Raw genomic sequence first — 18470 nt, 5'->3', positions numbered from 1 at the left:
TTTCCTGGATGGGAATCTTCTACCGCATAGGAAGACAAGTCAAAGAGGACCCAAACACTAGCCATCATGCATCCAGACCATAACCAATTTGGGTCCTTTTCGAAATGTGTTTGCTGTCCAAAATGTACTCGTTTTAGGCCTTGTGTCATTTGGAAAAGGGGGTTATCCTCGTGCTGTAACTATTCACAGGTACAGGGGTGGTCCAAGGGCTTAGAGCATGGATCCTTTTACCCTCAAGCATATCAATCGATATTCCCCTCCCTTCCCCGCTCTCCTCCTCTATCTATCTCTCCATCTCTCCTTCCTTCCTGTGTTCCTTCAGATGTCCTTAGTGTCTCCTCCTCAAGTCTGTCCCTCCTCACGCAGATGGTCGAAGCGAAGGATTCGGTTTCAGCAACTGTGTGTGCGTCTGTGTGTGCGTGCGTGTATCTGTGGTCGTGTGTGTGTGTGCGCGTGGTTTGCGAACCCTCCGCTCCTCCCATCTGTGTCCTCCTCCCGTCATCAGCATGCAGAGAGGAGCCCGTCTCCACCGCCCGCCCCCCGACGCTCACAGCCCAGTGCCCAGATGAAAGCCTGCTGTTTGACGGCCACATTAGCCCCCCCCCCCCACACACACACACACGTTTGCTCGGGCCCCCCTTCCGCCCGCCGGGGGCGTTCATCGCGGGCCGCCCCGCGCCCGACCAATCGCAGGCACCCCCCGCACACAGCACGCCAGAGACGGCTGCCGCGGGGGATGTTTGATCCACCGACACACCTGGACCCGTCACATGACCATTTGTTTCACATTCACCACATGAGGTTTGGAGATGCTGAAGCCGTCAGCACTACTGTTGGCCTAGCTCCACCAAGAGTCACAGTCTCACTTCCACAGCGTCAAGGACCAAAGAGTATAACGTTTGGGATTTCGAAGAGAAAAAAAACGGGGTTAAAATGGTCCGCTGTTGTCTGACGAGAATCGTTGGAATTTAATTAGAGGGGAAAAAGCATGCTGTTCCAGGTAGAATGTTCTAGTGCCGTGTATTTCTATTAAGCATGCATTTACTCCCGGTTCCTAAATAATATACAGTCACAGTAATAAATGTATCTAGGGCATGTCATCTCCACTGCTGTACTTCTCCATGGCTTCTGGCCTGTCTGGCTGTCAATGTGACATCAACTGTCTCTTGTGGTGCGCTTAACCATAACATCTTAACATACTGTAGTTTGGCAGCTGTGCAGATGCAGACACACACACACGCACAAACACCAGAACAGACTGGACCTTTACGCATGCTCTCCCGGTGTTACCCTTGAAATACAATAGATGTGTTCTGCTGTTATATCCATGCATGAGTAGCCATTTTCACTTGACTTAAATACAACCATTTTGTTCGGCTAAGGTTGAAGCCATTTCACCGCTAAAAGACTCCACTGTGAGTTCATTGGGTTCTCAGAAAGTGAGTTCTCCTACAGTGAGTTCTCCTTAAGTGGGTTCTCCTAAAGTGCAACTGACCCATCCTGCAGCTCCATGCGAGTACAAGTATTGTTCTGTATTTTTCTAACTTCATGTGGAGAACCTATTTTGTCCTGTGGCACCTTGTGAAGTGAACAGTTTGAAAGAAAAATACGATGTGCCGTAGATATAACAAAGGCATCGACTGCTAGGCCTTCATATAGAGTGCATTTCTGTGATCAGCACACAATCTGTGCGCCTCTTATGTTCACTTAGGTGGGCAGAAATACCTTTCCTCCATGGAATCAGGGACCTTTGCAGAGTTTCCACCAGGCTCTGCGTCAGTTACCCCCGCATCTCCCAAGACGGTGTTAAGAATAGCCCTGCATTCAACAAGAAGATTGTTCTCTAGGAGAGTGTAGGACTGGACTCGCACCCACACAAACACACGCGCGCGCACACAAAAACACACACTCGCACCTCCATGTCCTAGATGACACACACATTCATGAACATACATCAGAGGCTTTGGCTGTCCTTATAATAGATACCTCAAATTGTTCTTGGGGGGCTAGAGATAATTAAGTTACTACATACAAATACATCAAAGTAAAAAATAAAAACATCTGGATCATTATTTAATTTGCGGTGCTGTTTCTACTGTCCAGGAGAACAATTTGCGAATGTGTTAGATCATTCCACGGTTTTCTTCAGAAACTTCCCTCTCTTTTCAAGTGATGATATCAACAGTGGATCCGTATGTTATTGTGTGGTGAAAGAAAATAGATAAATATCAACCAAGACATTTTGTAAGCCACACCAAAAATAGACACATCCTTTTCATTTTCCTTTCCATCCAAATGCGAATGTGGAGTTTAGTCTCTAAACCATTTGAGGTTACAGCAAGATTTCAGAGTCATGGGAATAGGTAGCAGCTCTCTCTCTCTCTCTCTCTCTCTCTCTCACACTCTTCCAGTTGGCATGATGATAAACTTCTTCCTGTGTAATCCCTTCAGGATTAGACAATTTCACAGATAAGTGAACACACTGACAACTCAGCCCGTAATTACAGAAAGGTCTTGGTTATGGAGTGCCTAATTTATCTCAGCAAAAATGTTCTCAATGTGATGGCCCGAGGTTGGGAACATACTTTACATTCAGAGTGTGTTGGATTGGGCTACCTTCGAATTTGAACAGGTTTGCTACGATGCAATACCTCCTCCCCAAGATGCAGTCGCACATTGGCTGCCACGGTTCGTATTGACACACTGCAGCCTATCGGGAAGAGGATCTGTCCTCACTGGATCTACTAGATTGCCATGGCGTTTGTCTCGGAGGCCCTTTGATTGTTGCTCTCCATGCACCTCTCAGAATTCCTCGGATCGTGTCAACAGACAAAGCCAAGTTCAGGAGATTGCAAGGGACACTAGTGTCTCTCCAATCAGTCACTGGCTTCTTTGGGATTGCGTCGCGTGCAGGAGTGGATGCACTCTGTGCGTTTGCTTACCGGCGTCTGTTTGGTTGCAGTTATTTGCTATGCATTGTTCATTCATACTGAATATATACATGCTGGTTTTTGCCCTTTTCCAGATGCCTCGATCCAAAGTGACTTCAATTAAGTATGTTTGTCCAGAATAAGTACAGGAGTAACTCTAGGTTACGGTTCTAGATCGGAAACCATCGTTATGGACGGAATACGTATTTTTGTTTTGTATTGTTATTTATTTGTTTGATTTGTTTTTTCTCAGATATACATTTCAATCAGGAGAGACCTGGGATGAGTGAATATGTTTATTACAGAATAATAAATGTACTATGGTGTTTGGAGCTTGAACCCCACGGGGAATTATATAGATCAACGGGCGCCTGTCCAACGCCTGAAGAAGAATCCCCCACGGAGTCCAGACACTGGTGGCGGTGGCGGCAGCCGACGACCAATCGAGCCGAAGACTGAGACAGGAACCGGGTGGCGACGGGGTGGTGGAGGGTCGCGCACTTGATAGCATGAACAAACTACACAGGGAGAGAATCATATTTAAAGGCACGGATCATGTGACGCCATTAATTGATAAGGCGGGAGCGCTAATCGACCTGAACCCCAGTGACCGCCCGACCAGGGAACGGGGGAAGGCAGGGCGTTCTTAGCGGGGGGAGCGAGTAGTGTACACTACGATTAAGCCCGAGTGCAGGGATCGGTCTTGCCTGACTGAACTTGCGCACGCTTCATATGTCGACCAACATGTTGACGTAAGATTGGGTAATGGGGAGAACGTTGGGGATAGTGGACTGATGGAGTGTCCACAGAAGGAGCTCAGAGGAAGAATGTTACTATCCTTTTCCTCCATTTGTTGTTTGTCACTATGCAGTTTAGTGTGTTGGAGGTCAGTGTAACCTACTGTACTATTATGAAATGTAAAATATAGCACTTAATGAAACCTACAGTACTATTATATCATGTGACCTACAGTCCTAGAATTAAATGCAATTTACAGTTATGTTATGAAATGTAACCTACAGTATTTGCTCCTTGTTCTCTGCGACATGGCTGTGACAAATCCCATCTCTAGTGCGACAAGAGTTAATCTACCATTTTGTAGCTTTGTTTGCCCTCATTACATAATCTCTTTGACTGTAGCACTGTGTGTAAAGCTGGGTAATGCTGTTTAATTACACCTCCAACAAGGAAACCAGTCAACATGTAGCTCCCCTAATTATCTGGTCTAAGTGATGTTGAGATCACAATATAATGCTGTCAAAGCCGAAACAAGCAATTACAGGATGTTTGCACTCTCATGGTAGCCATTTTCATTCCTATTCCCGATTTTATTTCAGGTTGGTTTTCGGCACCTCTCCGTTAGGTTCAAGCCCTAACCCATGTCGAATAGGTCACGAATGCAATCTAGACAAATTAGCATCGCTGCTTAAGTAATTGGATATTGTCATTCATAGATTAAGGCATGAATAAATAAAATAATAAATGATACAAATAAATTATAATAATGTAGTTAGTAAACCAAACTAACTGCTGCACTGGTATCCTATATTACCCACGGCTAATCCTTTGATCTGAGAGCAGTCTGAGGTATTGAATTAGCTGAAGTCATGCTCAAAGAATTTTGCAAGACAGGATGCTAGCCTAAATATTTCAAGAGATGTATATATATATATATACTTGAAAACAAGTTATACTATACAACTGATTTTTTAGGCCAGTGCCGTTGTATTTACCAAGTGAGTTGATGTGCAATAGTTTGTGAAAAGGTGGAAATACGATTGTTATTCCATTATCTTTTTGGGGGGGGATTTTGAATGGAAGTACCAACCAAGCCACCATAACTATGGATGAAGGTGTTATAAAGCACATGAAAACAGACAATGTTAATATTTTCCTAGATATGGAAATGGAAAGAAAGAGCCAGTACATGGATTTGTGTTCATGGTTGAGTTGCCTACATGAACAATGCATAAGGTTAAGCTAAAACGGAAAATTGGATTTATACTGTTCTAGTCTGTTAAAGACAGTCATTTGCATACCAGAAGGATTGCATGGTAGACATAGCGCATGTGTGCGTGCAAAGACATTCTCCTCCTCACCAGCGCAATTGCTAAAGAACACCAACATCTCAGAACACCCTTCACATGTATTTGCCACAGCCATTCAAATATTTGATTGCCTGCACAAAGGGGAAAAAACTGCATTTGCCACACAGTGCAAGATAGCTTTTGTTCGATTCCCTTATATTATGTGTCATTCAAATGCGTTTTTATTTCATAGTGTAATTACCAGATGCCTCTCACATGCATTTGACAAAGCAGTTTCTTCCTGTCTTAAAATGGAATATTTCCCGATACAAAGCGGGTGCTGTAGAGTCTTGAGTTACAAATAAACCACCCCCTTTGTGATAGTCGACATGACTTAGATAAGAACTTCAATCTCTAAATGATTGAATATCGAGGGCCCTAAGTGTTTGGGAGTTTCTTAGTGTCGACGAACCAGCTAGTGCTTCCTGTGAAGTATTTTATGGCCTTGAGTTTGAAAAACGCTACTGGGTGAGTCATCTCAAAGTATACGTTCCAGCTGCTTTAAAGAACCCAAAATAGATAGTTTTGGGTGTACCAAGGAATCTTCTTTTGTACTAGCTGGACTCACTACATTGCAGCTCAACACAGAATCACACTCAGGCATAAAAGTGTATTGCAATGCTATTTGAAAGGACGCGTGGTGTGTTTGGCCAAAAGGATAGGTCTGTAGTGCTCCGTTTTGATCAAGCGCTGTGTGTAGAGGTTGGTTGTATCACACATGTGTGGCCATTAAATCCCTCACATCTTACTTAGCCACTGGAAGAACAGACAGCTAAAGAGTGTGAGCTTCTCTCTCTCTCTCTCTCCCTCTCTCTCTCTCTCTCTCTCTCTCTCTCTCTCTCTCTCAGCCACCTGACTCCCTTGTTGTGTGCGGTGTCTGTCGTGGGATGAGACAGCTGTCCTGTTTGTTTCCAAAGCCCTTATGTTGTTGTTCCTCCTAGGCAATTACATTTACATTTAGTCATTTAGCAGACGCTCTTATCCAGAGCGACTTACAGTAAGTACAGGGACATTCCCCCGAGGCAAGTAGGGTGAAGTGCCTTGCCCAAGGACACAACGTCAGTTGAAATGACCGGGAATCGAACTGGCAACCTTCGGATTACTAGCCCGACTCCCTCACCGCTCAGCCAACTGACTCCCTCGCAATGCTTGGTGGGCAGCACCAAATGCATTGAGTGCTGGGCCTTTTCACTCTGGGGTGAGAGATGAAACTCAGCTCCCTAGCTTGATTTGATCTGTCCAAGCATGCTACAGTACTATTTAGGATGTTTTACAGTGCCTTGGCTTTGCATCGAATAGGTTTCAAGAAGCTACTCTGTCAGGCCTAGAATTTGGACTTACTTCTGGTCCATTCTTTCATAATTGCAGAAACGGAAAGTAGTGATGTGTCAATTCCAGATTTGCGTGTGCGTCACTCCATTCAGTAGCATTGTCAACCCCATAACCAGAGCTAATCGGCTTCCGCATCTCTTTAGGCATGTATAAAGCCAGGCTGGAAGGAGCGGTAAAGAGATAGGTTGTGGGGCCCAAGTTGATTTACGTAATAAGCCCTTGTAGTGTGGGAAAGGCATGCCAAGAAAGGTACCTTTCATTTGGGGATTCATCTCTGAGTGCTCAAGGAAGGTGGTCCCTCTGGGAAAAATGCCCAGATGCTCTGCTCGGGAATGTATTTCCGTCTTGACGAGTTCAGCTCCAGGCCACTCCCAGTCTCGTCAACACTATGAATATTGTTAGCTAACCCTAACCGGGATTTGGGGAGATTTTGTGCGGTTTGAGTCGACCAGGCGTACTGCTCAAGGATCACAAGTCAGATCGCATCCCTGTTTGCGTCCAGTGCTTCCCGTCACGTGACGTAACAGCAGTTATTACAAGAGTTGTCAACGTTTGCACGATGAATGCTTTTGACATATGGTATGTCATGTTCGTTGCCCCACCTCTTTGGGAGTACTGGATTAGCATGGTCTCTGGAAAATGACACAACGACAGAGTACTCCCCCCCCCCCCCCCCCCCCCGTTCACAGGGGCAGACAGCTACACTAAACCTCACATCTGCTCCCTTGCAATCTTACGATCGGCAATCTTAATTGTTAACTTGTTTTATTATCGGCCAGCTCAGTTAATCAGGCAGCGAAGAATATAATAGGGGATTGGGCGGATGTGTGGATGACGCCCAATCCCCTACGCCTTTACAACAGCCTGTTCGAATCATCTTAGACCGCGGAAACCGTGAAGAGGTTCAACGCGCCTATTTATAGTGTGACGTCCAATGAATATGTTATCAAGCCGTAGATGTAATATTCATTAAGAGACGCTCGCATCTACCAAGGGTACAACCATGCCCTGGCATAGCTCCTTCATGTTTTCGCAAGGTTTCCCCCCCAACGAGGCAGTGATGCCGAGTTTTGCTGGTGTTCAGACGAACCCCCCCGCCCACCACCCCCCCCCCCCCCCCCCCCCCCCTTGGGTCCATTGTTTCTCAGTGTTCTTTTCCACAGCATACGGAGCCCGTGACCAGGGGAAGATGAAGGACTCCTGGGGGAGCTCTGCCTGGTAGGCGGGCAGGCACGGGAGAGAGAGAGGCTGGAAAGGGAGGGGACTCGAGCGGGGCGGTGCGCTCGCGTGATCCGCCCGCCACGCCGCGATTTACATATGTTAATCGTGGGAGAGGGGGAGGGGAGCAGGGGTGGTGGGGGGGAGGGGGGCGATTGGAAAAATCCCCACGAAAATCGAGAATAACAGAGAAAGCGACGCGAGAGAGTGAGAGAGAGCAGGAGAAGAGAAAGAGAACGGGAGAACGGGAGGTAGGAGGGCGGCGGGGGGGAGGGGGGGGGGGGGAACGCATAGATACAGGCGCGCGATGACTAATGCAGACGGCGTCAAAGCTTCGGTTGAGGCGTGTGCTGTTACATGTCCTGGTGGCCTGTTCCGCCCGCCTGCCTGCCTGCCTGCCTGCCTGTGCTGGCTGGCTGGTTGGGCTGGTTGGGCTGCCGCCAATGCTGCATTAGCTCTGCATATTTCATGCTCGTCATTACTATTTCATACGTCGCCTTTTATGCTCTCACCCCTCCACTTATTCTGTCTCTTCTCATGTTCTTGCTGCTGACTTCGACCCAGATGACTGCAATTCCCATCCCGGTGACCCAGACTGCCTCTCCATTGTCAACAGGGCCCCCCCAACACCCCTTTTTTTATTTTTGTCAAGTTGATCTCGGTGGCTTTATCATTCCGACATCCTTTCCCTCCTCCCGCTCCGGGGTGATTTTACCGGCCATCACTTTCCTTATTTTCCACTCAAATTTCTGTCAAGTTACATCACGCCTCGCCCTGATGGCAACATGATGCACTAGATTGCAAGTGCGTAAACACAAAACGCAAGTGTCCCCATGAAATATCAGTCGCCGGCCCGCTGTACATAAACAGAGGCTTCGGATGGCAGGAGATAGGCAAGCCACAGTGTGCGATGTGTCCAATCGCACCGGAGCGAGATTCCTGGAGCTCCGATTGGCTGGTGTCTTGACGTGTGAGGGCCTTGTCGGGTCGGCAGCTTTTATCGAGATCATGTAAATACGGTGCTCTATCTCGACGGCCGTCTCTGTCTGATCTCTCCCGCCCCTCCTCTCGCTCTGTCCATCTTTAGTGCCCCCTCTCCTCCATCCTCTCTCGGAATGGGTGTACTGCACAGGGTGTTACAATGGCTAGTCATAAGCCAGGCATTCTCTTGCCATGAACCAGTCGCCTTGCTTTGTCCCGGACCTGATTAGACCTCTTCCACAATCCTCTGTAAGAGGAATAGTCCTCGCTAGCTTACTGTAGCCGGGTGTGCTAATCTTTAGAGTGGCAGCTACTGCAACCGTATAAAAGGATACACTCCAGAACACAGCAATACCTACGGTGACACAGAGTGTATCTAAGCTCCAGAAATACCCTCCCGGTAGCCATAGGCAACTGGGCTGTTTTTTTTCTCTCTCAATATATGTTTGTCTGTTGTGCGTCTTTATCTTTTCACCATTTCTCCCTTCCCCATCCCCCCATTTTTTTCTACTCCTGGCTCTGTGCGGCTGTGGCACGGCTGCTCTCCTTTGCTGAGGGAAGCGGTTGAGATGAGGGTAGGTGGGGAGGGAAAGCTGAGCTGAATACTGAAGCACCTTTTCGCAGTGCGCACAAGGTACAGAGGGAGAATTCACCTGCAGCCGTACGGAAATGCGAGGAAAGACAAGGAAGCGGGCGACCGAGGCGAGGCGACGCCCGCGGATAATGAGGGAGAGCGAGGAGTCGAGTCGAAAATGAGGGAGAGGAAGAGGCGAGGGGGGAACCGTCTCTGGTCCTAATTGCTTTATTAGCGTAAACAATAGGTCTGGTCTGGGTCTTTTATGTCTCCCCGGAGGTTTCAGTCGCTGTCTTTGTCCAGCTGTTAAAGTCGGACAGTTACACACTGAACATTAAAAAGGCGGAGCGCATGAAGCCCAGCACTGGGGCTGCTGAGATAGCAGAACACGGCTCAGACAAGGGGCGCGATGAAAACGTCAAACACACTCACGCACACAGCGGACTGATCGGTAGTTAAAAAAAAAAATATACAAAAAAGATTCGTATTATTGCATCTACAACCAATCCTAGGGGAGTAGACACGCACCAGAGGATCCGCGTATCCATGCCCAGAATGTGTCCCAAGTCGTCGATTTCCAATCCCGACCGTAGATGAGCCAGTCGACGATCCCCCCCCACCCCCCCCCCCAAAAAAAAATCTCCTGTAATTCACTCTGGAAGGTTTCCATCGCAGCTGACATTGAGATACCGACAGGCTCGACTCATTAAGCCGAGCTGTCAGTCAGGTTCTCTGCCTGACTTGCGTCTCAGTTATTCAGACACGCCTCGTTCGCGCGCGCGATGCTATCATCGAACGGCGAGTTTCTTTTTTTTGAACAACGGATGTTCAATCGCGGACGGGTGCCATGTCTAAGCCTGTGAGGAGCTTTGCCGAGCTCAGTGCTCATCTACCGCCTTCAACAGTTGGAACCCTCTTTGAGGGTTTAGGTTGGTTTAGGTGCAGTTCTATGGGCGGATGTGAAGCTCTCTGGGATATTGCTTGTAAAAAGGGCCACGCAAATACACATTTCTTTATTTTTTCGCATTTTTGGAATGGTTAACCTTCTTGCATGTCTACATACCTGATCTTTCTACAGTAGCATCATAGGTTCTATGATGTGCGTGCAGGTATTTCTTTGTCAAATGTAGTCATTGACAGAAACTGCATTGTCCTGCTTCGAATGCATAAAATCGCCCGGTTGACAGCACTTTCTCGAGACTGCATGGCTTTTACCTCTGACACCAGTGAAGTTTCTTCCAATTTTGCTTGCAAAGATACAACATTTCACAATTTTGTTTGGCGGTACATCACAAAATACTTTAATTCATCTTCTTTTATTTAAACCCTTTGACACCTTTGAGCCAAATAAATATATGGCAGAATCCTGCTCAGTCAACAGTATTGCCTCCTGTGTGAATCCACTTCAGTTTCAATGGAGAGGAGCAGGAAATGGAACTTATCAATGCATGGCAGCACCTTGGAGAGAGGCTAATCTCTCCGAGACAGACCCCACGGTCCGCAGATCCAAGACCCTCTGACTGTTACAGTACGTCTCTCACTCTCTATCTCTATCTCCCTTTCTATCCCTCTGTCTCTCTTTCCCACTCCCTCTCTCTCTGTCTCTTTCTCTCTCCATCTCTCTTTCTCTCCATCGCTCTCTTTCTCTCCATCTCTCTCTCTTTCTCTCCATCTCCATCTCTCTCCATCTCTCTCTCTCTTTCTCTCTCTCGCTGTGTCTTTCTGTATTCTTTCTCGTTTTCTCTCTTTCTGTCTCTAGTCTCTCCCTTTCATCTCTCTTTCTTTTCCTCTATCCCTGTATAAATACTATATATATATATATATGTGTGTATATAGAGAAAACGAGAAAGAATACAGAAAGACACAGAGAGAGAGAAAGATGGAGAGAAAGAGAAACCATATATATATATATATATATATATATATATATATAGTATATACAATATACACACTTATTTGCCCTTTATATTACGTATACAGACATTTTTACTACTGTGACCTGCTAACAGGCACAGTGTACCTTAAGGAATGATGGGAAGGAAGGTGTTCTTGAGACGCTCCTGAACTCTTGTCTCTGTGGCGTTCGATTTCCCGGCGTCCCTACTCCACCTGCAGTATGATGGACACACAGACCTGGAAGATTGATGGTGCTGTTTTAAAATGGGAATTGATTTTTTCCTGCAGATCCTCAAAAAGTAATCAGCGTAGGAAAATCACCATTTCATTTCTTTTTGACAAAGAGATGAGGGCAGGGCCCCATATTGTAGATTGTATTTTTAATCAGTTACTGTCTCTTGGGTGTGTTCCTCCCTGCGCTGTGAAACCGTTCTTTGGGGTCAAATTGTCATGGGAACCAGCCATGCATACTGTATCAACTCCTTTCCTTACTCATGGGGCTGCCGTCACCCTTATTGCTCTCTCTCTTGTCAGCAATTTCGGCTGCTCATCGTCCAACTTCTGGCAGCTGGTGCCTTCCCAAAGGGTCCGTGACTGACCATGACCGTGGACAGGGGGACCAGGGGGGCGGGGGCGGAGTTCAGGGTTCTGGGTTGGGTGAGGGGGTGAGGGGTTGGGGTGGAGCTGTTTGTGAAACCCCCGCATAACGGCTCCATCCAAACGAGCGCCGGGGCTCCTCCGGCGGTGCCAGTCCCCTCACACCTGGACCGATCTTTGGACCACGCCGTCGGCTGCACGCCGGGGGGGGGGGGGGGGGTGGCCTACATCCACACGCTCCAGATTCGGACCCTCGCTGTGGTCGGGGCTTTCTAAAGGAGCCCGAGAGGGACTGACACAAAGATGGAGAGAAAGAGAGAACAGAAAGGTTTTTTTTACAGCAGTCTGACCTATTTTCATTGTATTTACCTGGCCTTTGAACCATCCCTTGTATTATTATTCTTTCTTACATAAATATTTTTTCCACTAATTCCATGACCAGTGGCAGAGTGCTAGAGTGTACTGTTAAACCAGGTCAACCCTTACCTTACTTTATGGTAAAAAATACATAAATAAAAGGACTTATGGAAGCTACAGTACACAGTTATGTATACCTGTGGTAGCATAATTTTCATAACTGTTCTTATAGGGAACAAGTTCATGTTTAGTCAGCAACTGACTTCCTCCTGGTTCATGTATATAGGAATCTGTTCCCTATGCTGTGGGCTTAACTATCCGCCATTAAGCCTCTTGTTAGGTGACAGCAAACCAAGTTAACATGTTATATATAACATGCCGGGTTATTTGGCTATGTACTGTACTCTCATTGGTTAATAAAAAGCAAAACAACAAAGTCTTGGATTTATATTTTGGGGTTTGCTTGGTTTGAAAGTGTGTGTGACCCCAGTGAAATCTGTGGGAGGTGCAGCTGGTATGATGAAGTGAGGGGCACCAGTGACATTCTTCTGCTCGCTGTCGGCAGGGTGTTTTTGATGCACTCATCAAGGATTATATCGTACTTAAAAAACTGTCAGTGTGCCTTTAAAGTCAGGTTTGAAACAAATTAGACTTGAAAGCCAAAGCAAAGGTTTACCAATCAGTCTCCCTCACCCCCAAAACAGACCTGAACTGAAGGACTTAACTTCTTTTTCTCTCCGTGTCTGTCTTTTTGTGTTGCATAATGCTGGCCTCAAAGCCTCATCGACAGGAGGTGGTTATTTTGTGGCTATATACTTACTTAAGTACCCTGTCCAATGGCTTAAGAACACTTCTCTCTCATTTTGCTCTCTCCTCTGACTCTGTGATGAATCAATAAGTGGGGAGCCTGTGTGCTCTCTTCTCGGTTTCCTCACTGGGAATGTTTACTTCGGCACGAGCCATGCCTGGCCCCGGTAGCGTTTAATTAATGTCTGGGATTTGCAGTCAATTGTGAGTCGATGGCAGTAATTACATCCAGAAGTCTCGGTGAGTGGGTTTCGCTGGCTGCCTGGGCTCTCCTCCAGTGTAATGGCCACGTTATCTGCCACAGACCTCGTGGCCCAGTCGCTGCTCACCTCACCCAAATCACGGCTCATGCCCTTTGGAAGAGATTAGCAATATACCCGGGGCTTTTTTCCCTCAGACATTGGCTTCATAGAGGCAGTCATACGCCTTTTGTTATTTTTTTTTTATTCGATTTTCTTTTTACTTTTACATTTCAATGCATGCTCTGAAAGCCTTTAAACTCACACCGCCTCACCTAAAGAGATTCAAACCAAATCCAATTTCATTTGTATTTCAGGTTTTAACGCCCGGTGTCACAAGTACTTTACAGAAGGCCACAGATATCAATATCAGAGAGCCCCCACGTTAGTAAAACCAAAAGAAATATTGAGGAAAAGGAGAAGTTAGGTGAACAAAAATGTTGTGTCTGTATTCGGACTGTAGAGGTTGTGGGGCAGCAATAGGTAAAGAAAACCATTATTAATCCAATTTTTTTAGTTAATACTAGTGGTATAGGAAAGAAGTATTGTATATAGTACAAACATCTGTATGTTTTGCACCACATGGCTGAATATAATGTATTTTCATGTGCGTGCCATCTAGTTTAGATGTTTTTTCGTTTTGCATCTAATTCTGTTTTGTATTTAATTAGAAAGCCTGGAGCATCTAATCAAGTTAATTAAATTAAGGGACGGGGAGGCAGCTGTCTTTGTGATAAAGGGTCCTCATGATTGTTGTGGTGTGTGGAAATGTTGGATGTGGCACAGGAAGTATGAAGTCGTACAGCTGGAGGACTCGTTTTAAACAATGTTGCACGGTCGAGAGGACCATTCCGAAGCCTCGCCGTTTCTCTGTACACATTTGTATCCATTACGGAAATTCAGACTTGTTGTACCGTTTTGAGACCTGTCACAAATGCTCCTTTAATGTTACTTGCCACTCGATTAGTTTGCAACAATAATATTCATTATTATTATTTATGAATACGATGAACTCTAGGTGGATTTCCATGCACCAGCAATCAAGGAATACTTTTCATCACAGGCGTGTGGGTATAACCTGATCATCTGGAAAACCTGCTTGAAAAATATGATGTAAGGAATCCCTTTCCTTACAATTTAGGCCAAAGAGAATCCCTACAGTGAAGCTCTTTAGGAGGTCCCCCTGCACCAGGACTCGTAATAAACTATGCATAGTCATGAATTAAAAAGGAATCCAAATATTTCAACTTTCAGTGAGCAGCATCGGTGCCCGATGACTCACCACCACAAAGCACAAACAGAAAAAAAAATAATCGTACACTTCCTGGTTGCCCCCCCCCCAGGCTGCACCAATCAACAGATCAGACGAACATCCCACCCAGACCCGCCAAGGGCCACTCATGGCTGGATAATTAAACCGCAGCAGCCCACCTGGAACATATTTCTAATTTGCACCTTTTCCTTATTTTTTCACCCTTTGCATATTTTTCACCTAGCCATAATGCTGACTCACTGGTAGTCTGGAACGATGCTGCTGGGTTGAAAAACGCTTCTCTGCCTCCCACAGGGTATAGGGCATGGACTGAGATGCATGCTGGAGCTGCCAGCTCATTTCTGTCAGTGGAGAAGCTAGCAACATGGGTGACTGACACATCAGCGCCCACATTACAAATTGTCACCTGTAGACGTATTAAAAAAGATTCCTCCGTCAGTTCTGTGGTGTGACTCGTTCAGGTGGTGTATGCGCCTTTCAGATAGGACAGAGCTGTGTCCCTGACTGCCAGCAAGTAGACATATTTGTTCTTAGTCTACTCGAAAATTGAGTTTTCTGCGTGACTCAGGGGCTGCAGATCTTCGGAGGGAGCAGCTGTGGTCGGATTGTGTTATCAGTGGTGTTCAGGCACATTGGAACCACTACATATTCTCCAGTTATGTCAAAGTCGGCCGTTTGTGGAAGGAATGATGGGAACATAAAAAAAGAGATATAACAGGATATTGAGAGAGGCAGAGAGAGAAGTAGAGCTAGACAAAGACCGAGAAGGACTGAGAAAGATGGGTATTTTTTGAGGTAAATGTTTTCTGGAATATTTTGGGGAATTCAATTGAATTATTGGGGAATTTTGGACCAACTGCATTACATGTCATAAGGACAGATTAAAAAAATCCATCCCAGTACACGAAAATAAGAATATATTATATTAAAGCAATTTGTCCTTTGAATCTTATAAACCATCAGCACACGTTATGGTAGTGTGTATGTGGTAAATTCATTTAGTGACTCCTCCCTTAGTTACGGCTTCAATATTCCTTGGAGCTTTGTAAGCGGATTTGTTTGGCTGATTCTGTATATATGAAGTGTACCACTAATTGTTGCATTAGTTTAGATGGCCAAGTTCTGTTTGGCTGTTCACAGACGATACCTTTGCCAGACATGATATCACTGAGTATGTCGATGCAGTCAGTTTAGTCATCTCTGTAAACACCACATCTCGTTGTTTTGTTTCGCTTCTTTTTTGGGGGTTATTGTAACCTGCTTCATGGCCAACCTGGCACATCTCCTTGTGAAAAGCCAGACACAAAGGATTCTCTTCATCGTCAATCAAATCAAAGTGTATTCGTAGAGCCCTTTCGTTCAAGCAATGTCACAGAGGGGCTTAACAGACACTGCACCTAAACCAGCCGTCACCTGGGTTAGGGTTTGGGCTAGGGGTTAACCCGACACCAGCATTGTGTTTGCAAGGCCACCCCTTAAGGGTCCGTGCGGACCTGTGTGGGTGGAGACAGACTGCTGCTGGTGGGAGCCGGCTCTGACCTTTGTGGGTGAAGACAGACTGCTGCTGGTGGGAGCCGGCTCTGACCCGTGTGGGTGTAGACAGACTGCTGCTGGTGGGAGCCGGCTCTGACCTGTGTGGGTGGAGACAGACTGCTGCTGGTGGGAGCCGGCTCTGACCCGTGTGGGTGGAGACAGACTGCTGCTGGTGGGAGCCGGCTCTGACCTGACGGTGCTTTGTCCACACGTTCATATCTGCAGCTCCTAATTGTAGCCAGCAGTTAGGACCAGATTAGACAGAGTGTGATTAGAAATGGCAAGTAGGGCGGGGGGCCGGGGGGGGGGGGGGGGGGGGGGGGTGAAAAATAAACAAGCTCATTGCAGAACTCCTGGAAACCCCTGCGGTGAGGCCTTCAAGGAAGCCGGTTTCATCCAACAGTAGTATTTCGACAGCAGGTAGCTGTCAGGCGTCTGGAAATGCTGTAGGATTTGAACGGGGTAGAAAAAAAAATTTATCTTTTCAAACTGTGCCCTCACATCTCCGGACTCTATTCCACAGTGTACTGAACAGATGCCATCTGCCAACACTGCTAAGACAAAGAGAGACGCCTATTTTGAACTTTGTGTTCCAAATCTTTTCCCAACATTGTTAAATATCATGGTTGGAAGCAGTTACAGAAGGCTAGATGCAACTATTGGAAAGCCACAGCAACTATAGTGTAATTGTGGAGACGGGAAATGCTTTTGTAGAGATAATAAACTCAGAACGCCATTTTGACCCACTCTAAAGAGGTAAGGCAGGCATAGTATACAGTATGTAGTAAATATATATTCACCGCTCACTAGAGATCATGTCTGTCCCCCTGTTGCAGCATCCTACTCCCTCTCAAATGCATCAGCCTTAGTGGACTGTTAATCGCGATAATTAAAAAATGACAGACAAATACGCAGACAACCGACGATATTTGTCCCGCAGCAGCCAAATGTATTTCTGTCAGACCCTCTGCAGTGCAGGGGGGTGGGGGAAGGGGGCGTGGGGGGGTGGTGTGTGTGTAGAGGGGGGGGGGGGGGGGGCGACACACTTAATGGATGCAATGGAGCCAGAATCACCACATCAGCTGAAAGAGATGCACACCTTTCTGCAGCACGACGGGTCTTTTGTGGAATTTGGATGCAGAACGGGTTCCTCTGTAGCAGCTGTCAGATAACGGTCACATACGGAAACTTGCACACACCCCCCCCACACACACACACGCGCGCGCAGACAAACAACACACAAACGCACACACACGAGCAGGAAGACGCCCGCACCACGCAGCCTGATGTGGCGGAAAAACCTCGCCGTCACGATCAAACGCACCGCAGTCCCAGCATGCACCGGGACCTTCAGTTTCGGACCGTTCGGGCGGTCTCGCCGCATGGCTGCCTCGCTCATGATTACCGCTGCAGTGAGGGGTCTTGGGTCAGGCTGGTCTCCCCCCACCTCCACCTTCTACTCCTCCACTGGTATTTTCCCTTCCTATTCTCTCCCTCTGCCTCTCATCCTATTCTGGGCCGCCTCATCAACTCAGGCTTCTGCTCCGTCGCACTTCCAGGAAGGAGGGCCTCTTCTCGGCCACTTGCTAGTGGGTCATTAACATCTCTGGCAGCAATCAGAGCAGCTTCAGCTCAACTCATTTGGTCTCCACCCCAAAGTGGGATATCATGTTAATTGTTCTCCTGCTTTGGAATTGGTCTCTACGCCGTCGAGACCATTGAATGATGAACGCCTAGCCTGTATGTTAGGTAAGGTATTTTCCTGACAGATTGTTCGCTAGCGTTGTTCCCTAACAAAAAAGGGAAGAACGTACAAAAACATATATGATTCGCCCGCTGTGGCAGTAACGAGGAATACAATGTCTGACATGAATGTGTGCCGGTAGTAGCTAATACTGAGGTGTCGTGTGTTCATCACCCAGATATATCTGCCATCTAAACTGGGTCACCCCACAACTGGAAGCGAATAGCCGCGTAAAGCTAAGTGCTGGCTCTGCGTTCGAATATGTTTTCCAAAAACACGCCCTTTCCACTGTTATCGAATGCACAGCAGTTCCAGCTTGGAATGGTGGCAGCCGTCTCTATGCTCCATCAGATATGGAATCTTCTACTCAGACCATCCGACGAGAAAGATATTTGATATTACTCTATGCCCCTGCCTTGCTTTGTACTGTAGGGCCATAGAATGTTATCTCCGCTTAAAGGAACGTTCACTGTTGATAACTTCTGAATTGGTAATGTGAGCCTATAGCTAAGCACAAAATAGTTCTCATAAAATTGATCGGCGGTGCTTAAAGACACTGTAAAGCTCTTTCTAAATGAGCTCCCACTGGAACGATCTAGAACCATCCGTAGGATAAAAGATTTCTCGGCTGGGAGATTGAGTATATGGATTTCTTTGTAAATTTTTACCTCTGTGGGAGGTAAGCATTTGATACCAAATGTGAACAGATCATAATCTGTGTGTGTGTTTCTGCAAGTGTGTGTGTGTGTGTGTGTGTGTGTGTGTGTGTGTGTGTGTGTGTGTGTGTGTGGGAGTGGGGGAGCTAGCTAGATACTGTCTGTGCGCAGATGCTAGTGAGAGACTGTATGTCCTTACCCATTACCAAAGTAACGTGATAAACAACCTGATCGATACTTTGCCTA

At 46.6% G+C, this 18470-nt stretch overlaps 1 protein-coding gene across 1 annotated transcript in view; it reads left to right on the top strand.

Annotated features, from left to right (window-relative positions):
• nrxn2a (neurexin 2a) overlaps positions 1-18470 on the top strand; it is a 98281-nt gene that overhangs the window by 70335 nt on the left and 9476 nt on the right. Inside the window, 3 exon segments of the mRNA XM_067228641.1 lie at positions 3083-3133; positions 5688-5709; positions 12502-12538. Coding sequence (XP_067084742.1) covers positions 3083-3133; positions 5688-5709; positions 12502-12538 — 110 coding nt within the window.

The sequence above is a fragment of the Osmerus mordax genome, chromosome 25, assembly GCF_038355195.1.
Source record: "Osmerus mordax isolate fOsmMor3 chromosome 25, fOsmMor3.pri, whole genome shotgun sequence".
NCBI classification, from domain to species: Eukaryota; Metazoa; Chordata; class Actinopteri; order Osmeriformes; family Osmeridae; genus Osmerus; species Osmerus mordax.
This window is presented reverse-complemented; position numbering and strand designations above follow the sequence as displayed.